Source organism: Gallinula chloropus (genome assembly GCF_964237585.1).
Source record: "Gallinula chloropus genome assembly, chromosome: 25".
Classification (NCBI taxonomy): domain Eukaryota; kingdom Metazoa; phylum Chordata; class Aves; order Gruiformes; family Rallidae; genus Gallinula; species Gallinula chloropus.
The window spans coordinates 5,335,517-5,342,850 of NC_140110.1; the positions used below are offsets into that span (position 1 = coordinate 5,335,517).

General features: G+C 49.7%; 1 protein-coding gene across 1 annotated transcript; it reads right to left on the minus strand.

Annotated features, from left to right (window-relative positions):
- Nucleotides 1-6,178: 6,178 nt before the first annotated feature.
- LOC311200900 (olfactory receptor 14A16-like) lies at nt 6,179-7,102 on the minus strand (the record flags this gene model as incomplete). Its single annotated transcript, XM_084275203.1, has 1 exon — nt 6,179-7,102. One exon carries the CDS (start codon nt 7,100-7,102, stop codon nt 6,179-6,181), a length of 924 nt encoding a protein of 307 aa, XP_084131329.1.
- Between the last annotated feature and the right edge of the window lie 232 nt (nt 7,103-7,334).

A 7,334-nucleotide genomic window follows, 5' to 3' on the forward strand; every position in this document is an offset into this window, starting at 1 on the left:
CTTATATGCCCCCCAAGACCCGCCCCTCCCAGGACCAATGGATATCCCCAGCATCCTTTATAGCCCTCAGCCACATATTACTCCCTCAAACTTTTGTTTTTTGCCGCCTAATCCAAACATATCTTGTCCCAGCACACCTCCTACACACTCCACACCCCTTCTAATACAACTGAGGATTCCCCTGGCCCGCTTAGCCACAAAGGCACATTGCTGGCTGATGGTCATCCTGCTGTCCACCAGGACCCCCAGGTCCCTTTCACTCACGCTGCTCTCCAACAGGCCAGTCCCCAACCTGTACTGGTACCTGATATTGTTCTTCCCCAGATGCAAGACCCTACACTTGCCCTTGTTAAATCTCATTGAACGTTTCCCCACAAGTAGTAGAGCCAAGAACAACTCCAAATATATGAAAGAGTCGTGAGACAATCACAATCCTGCCCTACTGTTGTGCACTGGGGAGCTGGAAGAAGATTCCTGAACTTTGACCCTGATGAAGTTTGTGGGTTATACAGACCTCAGTGGGGAATGTAGGAACTTGGGAAGGGATTGCCACCCAGCGGGAAGACATGGTCAGGCTGGAAGAGTGCCGGTCAAGTGTGGGGTCTAGGAGCTGGGAAAACATAATCCAGGAGTGCAGCACCAACTGGGATCCACCTGGCTGGAGAAGAGCTCTGTGGAAAGGGACCTGGGGGTTCCTGTGAACAAGCAGCTCACTAGGAATAAACAGAGTGCTGCTGCAGCAAACAGCTCTGAGGGGCATCAGCATGGGGATCACCAGCAGACATGAAGAAGTCGCTATCCTACTCTACTCAGCACTTGTCAGCCCACGCCTGGAATACTGGGTGCAGTTTTGGTCACTGCTCTAGAAAGAAGAGGTTATGTCCAGTCTGGAGAAGGTCCAGAGAAGGGCCACAAAGATGACCCAAGGCCTGGGGTGGTGGTTTAGGCCCGGCTAGAGGCCAAATAACCACAAAAGCTACTCTATCACTCCCTTTTTCAGCCAAAAAGCAGAGAAAATATATATATCGGGAGTCTTAGGATTCAAGATAAGGACAGAGAGGGATCACTCTGCAGTTAGTGTCATGAGCAAAACAGACTCAACACAGAATATAGAATAGAAAACTCATTTATTACACTACAGCTACACACCCAGTGAACCAGAGTCAGATAATGAGAAGCTTGGCCAGGTCTTAAAGCACCTTTCCCCCACCCCTCCCTTCTTAGCAGATTTAACTTCATTCACAATTTTACTCCCTTCTTCCCCCCAGAACATGGTGTGGGGAGGGGCAGGGAATGGGGACTGCGGTTGTGGTCAATTCCTCACAAAGTGCTTTCCTTCCTCAGATCTTAACACTTCTACTTCCCCCCACCCCTCCCTTCCTCACAGACTTTTGTCATAAATTGTCTCCCTTCTTCCCCCTGCATTGCAGTGCATGGAGGGGAAGGGAATGGGGGTTTGCAGTCCTCCTTCTTAGCTGGGGGGATCATTACACAGGCACACACTTCTGCTGCAGCACCATGGGGTCCCATCACAGGAGACAGTCCTCCATGAACTTCTCCAGCGTGTGTCCTTTCTGTTGGGGTGTCATGTCCTCACCATGGCTCCCTTCCATGGGGTGCTGACCTTCGGGCCCAGACTGCTCCAGCCTGGTCCCCCCAGAGTCACAAGCCCCCTGGCAAACCTGCTGTGGCGTGGATCAATCTCTTCACAGGCCACAGATCTCTCTGCTCCCTGTCCTTATTCATGGGCTGCGGGCAGACACCTGCTCCACCACGGTCTTCTCCACGGGCTGCAGGGGAATCTCTCTCCAGCACCTGGGAGCGCCTCATTCTTCTCCCCCTCCTTCTTCCCTGGACTTGGTGTCCATGCAGCTTGTTACGTCTTCTCAGTCTGCTCTCTGGTGGCAAAATCACAGAATCACAAGGTTGGAAAAGACCTTTGAAGATCATCAAGTCCAACCATTCCCATCCTGTGCTAAACCATATCCCCAAGTACCTCATCAACCCTTTTTTTGAACACATCCAGGGAAGGTGACTCTACTACATCCCTGGGCAGCCTGTTCCTTCAGTATTTTTTCTCCTACATGTCATTCCCAGAGGCGCTGACCATCGCCAACTGGCTTGCCCTTGGTACGGAGCAACTCTGGCCTTGAATCAGCTGGTGTTTGCAGTCTGGGGCCTGCAGAGATGGCTTCTGCAAGAAGAATGTAGAAGCTCTCTGAAGGCCCCTCTTCTCCATTAAAACCCAGGTATGCAAAACTGCGACACCTGGGAAGCCTGCCATATGAGGAAAGCCTGAGACAGCTGGGGCTTTTTTCAGTCTTCAGATAAAAAAGCTTGGGGGAGAACTCATCAACAGGTTCCAGTACTTAAAGGCTGTCTACAAAGAAGGGAGAGACTTAGGAGGAGTCACATGGAATAGCTGAGGCATAATGGGTGTGAATTACTCCTGGACAGATTCCCACAAGACACAGGAAAAATCTTTTACCCTGAGAACATGCATTGGCATAACCTCCTGTGGGAGGTGATGGATCCCCCAGTATCAGACCTTTTTAAGATTCAGTGGGATAGGGTGTGGGGACAGCTGGTCTATGTGGTGATTTTCTGTAGACTGAGCACTTGCCAGAAAAGGTTGGACCAATGATCCTTGAGTTCCCTTCCAACTGGGTAGTCAGTGATTGTACGATTCTGTTAATATCATCGCTGGTTGCTAAAAGCTTTCTGGAGTGGTTGATCCCTCCTATATTGACCCTTAGGCAGCTACAACAGTGGTTCTGTTCCAAGACAAGGGGAAGCAGGCTGTGAGGACATGAGGCTTCTTCCAGTGGCCCACTCCAGTGTCATTTGGAAAGGATCTCTTGGTTTTATTTCTTATTTCTCACCTTCTTTAACACCTACAGACCACCACAAGTTGGAGAGCCATCTGCGAGCACACAGGAACTGTCAGCTAAATGAGCTTCACTTCCTCCACTGCACAAGAACCTGGCAGGGGACAGAACAGGCCCAGCTGACCATAACTGACCAACAGGATTATCCACATTGTATGAGTACAGGAGTGAAGCCACTGTTGTGTTGCACTTGTTGTCTACAAAGGTGGCATAGTTTGTGCTAGGATAGAGTTGGTTTGTTTCTAGCAGCCAGTGGAATGCCGTGTTTGGGAGTTCAGATGAGAGCAGTGCTGGTAACACAGGGATGGTTTAGTTGTTGCCGAACAGTCAAGTACTTTTCAGTTGTTCATAGTGCCCTGCTAATGAGAAGGTGGGGGGCACCCAGGGAGCTGGGAGGGGACACAGTCACTACAGGTGACCCAAGTTGGCCAAAGAGCATATTCCATGCCAATTACATCATGCTCAGCATAAAAAGGGGCTGGTGGGGGGAGCAGCGCACGGCTCCAGGATGCACAGTTTTATGGACTGTCCTGCTTTGGGAAGGCTCTGAGCTGTACGGTGTGAGCTGTGTGGTTCAGTGCAAACCTGCATTGTGTGTCACCAGTCTGGTATATATATTTTCTATATAGTCATCTTATTGTTATTTCTCTATCACTGCTTTCACAGTAAGCTGTCACTACCCCAACCTGCAAGTCTTGGGATTATTTTTTCCCTCCTTTGCCCCATCCCAAATCCCCTCCAACCAAAATGGCCTCTTAGAGAGAGAGTGGTTGCAGGGTGCTCGGCTCTCAGCTGGGGTGAAACCATGACCAGTTTCCAGCACAACACCCACACATCAAGTCAGGCTCAGATATGACAGGTGGAGAACCAGCTGCAAGGAAAAGAACTTGAGCATTCCAGGGGATGCCGAAGCAGTCAGAGGTGCTGAAGAAGAATCTGGCCATGAGCACATTGGGCTGCACCGAGTGGAGCATGGCCATGAACACAAGGGCCTTTCTGGTCCATCTGGACTCAGGACTGGTGGGGCCACCTCTGGAGCAGTCAGTCCCAGTATGGGGTTTCCCAGTCTGCAGGAATGGGGATGAACAGTCAGTTGGGTGAACAAGTCTGCCAAGATACAGTTAGGCTGAGGGACCTGGTCTTCTTTAGCCTGGGGAAGGGGAGCCTGAGTGAAGACCTCTTTGTGCTGCGTGGAAAGAACACAAGAAAGGAAGTTGTCGTGGTTTTGCGCAGCTGGGTTCTGCTGGAGAAGGAGGTGCAGGGGTGCCCTCAGCAAGCAGCAGGATTCTGTAGTCTGAATAGTAAATACCATCTGACTCAAGTCCGGATTCGTTGTTGACAAGGGCTGAGACAATCAGCGATGGTCACAGCACCTCTGTGAATCACATTTAGGAGACTAAAAAAGGCAAGAAGCAGTAACATTTTGCCATCAGAGAAGGAAGTGAGAAGGTGTAAGAAATAAAATGCACTAAAACTGCTGCTTTGAAGGTCAGGGTGGACCGTCTGAGGCATTCTGAGAGTAGTGGTGTGGTGCAAAAAGTCACTCAGAGATAGGGTGGATGAGCTGGTGGCTTTGTGTTTGTGGGAGCAGCTGTCAAGGAGGGAGAGACAGCAGTACAGGCAGGGGCAATGTCGGGTGAGATCAAGGGGCTGTGGTGCAGATGGCCAAGGGTGCTGGCCAGGCTGAAAGGGCCTGATAGAATAGAGGGCTTTGCCATGGAGCATGGTTACCTCCTTGCACCGACCCCAGGGGAGGGCCATACTGCTGTCCTTCCCTTGGTGTCTCACTCCCCACATCCCAAGGAAGAGTCCTCAGACACAAGTGAGGGTCAGGATCTCCCTGCCCAGGGGCTGGGGGTCAGTGCTTGGCATTTCTGCTTCATCAGAACAAGCCAGGGTGTCCTCAGCATCAGAGCTGCCTGTGCTTTGCCTGTGTTTGTCCTCATGGCCTCCAGTTGTCTGCTCTAACGAGTCCATGGGGAGGCTTTGTTAGTAACGGCTCCCAGAGGGTTCTTTGGAAATTACTCCTGACTTAACTTCTTGAGAGGATTCAGAAGAAAACACACCACGGTGCTCATTAAATATACAGAAAGACCTTACAAGCATGTCTCTACAAGTCATTAAAAATCTCAAGACTTCTACAACTACTTGGATTTTAGTTAGGATTTTAGTTAGGTCCTTAGTGATGAAAATTTCAAAGGAATTTCCCATGGAGTACTTATTTTCAGTCACAGGTATTTTCTGTCATGGCTCAGTTGATAGAAGAAGTGACAACAGCATTCTGGGATGGATATGGGTCTCCTAAGGAGATCTGGATGGGCAGGAGAAGCAGTCTTTTGAGATCCAACCCTGCATGGAGAACCTTGCTCTTCCCCAAGCCCAGCAGCTCCCTCACTGGCCTCCTGGGTTTTGCACCACATCATTTGTGCTCACAGGCATGGACAGATTTCTCTGACAACAAACAGCAGTTAAACATGATGCAGTTTAATAACCATGAAATCTCTCTCCTCAGCTGCTGCTATGGCCAAGCAGCATGTGAAGGGTGTCAGCTTTCAGAGGAGATTCTCTCACAGAACAGTTTTGATCAGATACACAGGAAGGTCACTTATCAACAGACCGAACTTCTGACAGAACAGTTCATTAGATTTCTGAAAGATGGGATCTTTCCAACTCTCTGAAGCTCAAAGCAGAAACCAGAGAGCTGAGCGGAGCTGAATGACCAAAGAGCAAGTGGAGGTGAAAACCAGTGATCAGAGTGAAGTGCAAACATCCAGCTAGGCTGCAGAAAAGGATGTCCTTAGCCATGGCCATATCATCAGGAGAGGTGGAAACACCTGAATGATGAGGGAGGTGAAAGACACAGACTAGAGGTAATGCAGGTACAGGGGATGGTGAGTGTTTCTTCTGCTGCCATGGAAAACAATCCTGGAAATTCCCCTTCTGGCATGGTGGGAAAGCACTGCCATTGCAAATAAGTAGTCGACTGAATCAGCTGAAATAAATGTGCTTGTAATTTTTTTCTAAATATAAGGAAAAAATAAAAAGAAGGGGAAAAATGGCCTTTGGAGGCAGACATGATGCAAAGAGAGCACAGTGTCTGGGTCCCACAAGACCAAGGGATACTTCATTAGGAATGGGATGAACATGGATCATGTTATTATAGCTTAGACAAACTTGAAGGCAAAAAAAGAAACCAAATCCTTTCCCTCTCCCAGCTAGAAAACCTTTCTAAATAAGGAGTGGTCGTGATGTGAGTTACATGATCTGTGATATGAGCAGTTTATTATGTTTTAGAAATATCCAGTCATCAGTTTCCACATGGCATCCTTGAGCTCCTGGTTCCTCATACTGTAGATGAGCGGATTCACTGCTGGTGGAACCACCGAGTAAAGAAATGACACTACCAGGTCCAGAAATAAGGAGGAGATGGAGGGGGGCTTCAGGTAGGCAAACACGGCAGTGCTGACAACGAGGGAGACCACGGCCAGGTGAGGGAGGCAGGTGGAAAAGGCTTTGTGTCGTCCCTGCTGCGAGGGGATCCTCAGCACAGCCCTGAAGATCTGCACATAGGACACCACAATGAACACAAAACACCCAAAAAATAAGCAGACAGCGATTACAGTGTGTCCAGTTTCCCTGAGGTAGGCATGTGAGCAGGAGAGCTTGAGTATCTGGGGGATTTCACAGAAGAACTGGTCAACAGCATTGCCATGGCAGAGGGGAAGGGAAAATGTGTTGACTGTGTGCAGAACAGCACTGAGAAACCCACTGGCCCAGGCAGCTGCTGCCATGTGGACACAAGCTCTGCTGCCCAGGAGGGTCCCGTAATGCAGGGGGTGGCAGATGGCAACGTAGCGGTCATAGGCCATGACAGTGAGAAGACAGTACTCTGTGACAATCAAAAATACAAAGAAAAAGAGTTGAGCCACACATCCTGTGTAGGAAATGGACCTGGTGTCCCACAAGGAATTGGCCATGGATTTGGGAACAGTGGTGGAGATGCAGCCAAGATCAGAAACAGAGAGGTTGAGGAGGAAGAAGTACATGGGGGTGTGGAGGTGGTGGTCACAGGCTATGGTGATGATGATGAGGCCATTGCCCAGGAGAGCAGCCAGGTAGATGCCCAGGAAGAGCCAGAAGTGCAGGAGCTGCAGCTCCCGTGTGTCTGCAAAGGGCAGGAGGAGGAACTGGCTGATGAGGCTGCTGTTGGACATACGTTTTTGCTGGCATGGAGACCTGTTCAAATAGGAAAAGGCAGTGAGAATTTAGGGAACTCTTCTCTGAGGAAAAACTGTATTCAGGAAAAGTTTTCCAGGTCAGTTTTGGAAGGGCTTGTTTTGTCCTGGCTCCAGCGTGCCACTGCTGGGAGGAGGGTCAGCTGTGGGCTCATGAGAACTCAGTCCTGCCTGGCAGCAGTCAGTAAATAGAAGGATGGTGTGATCTCAG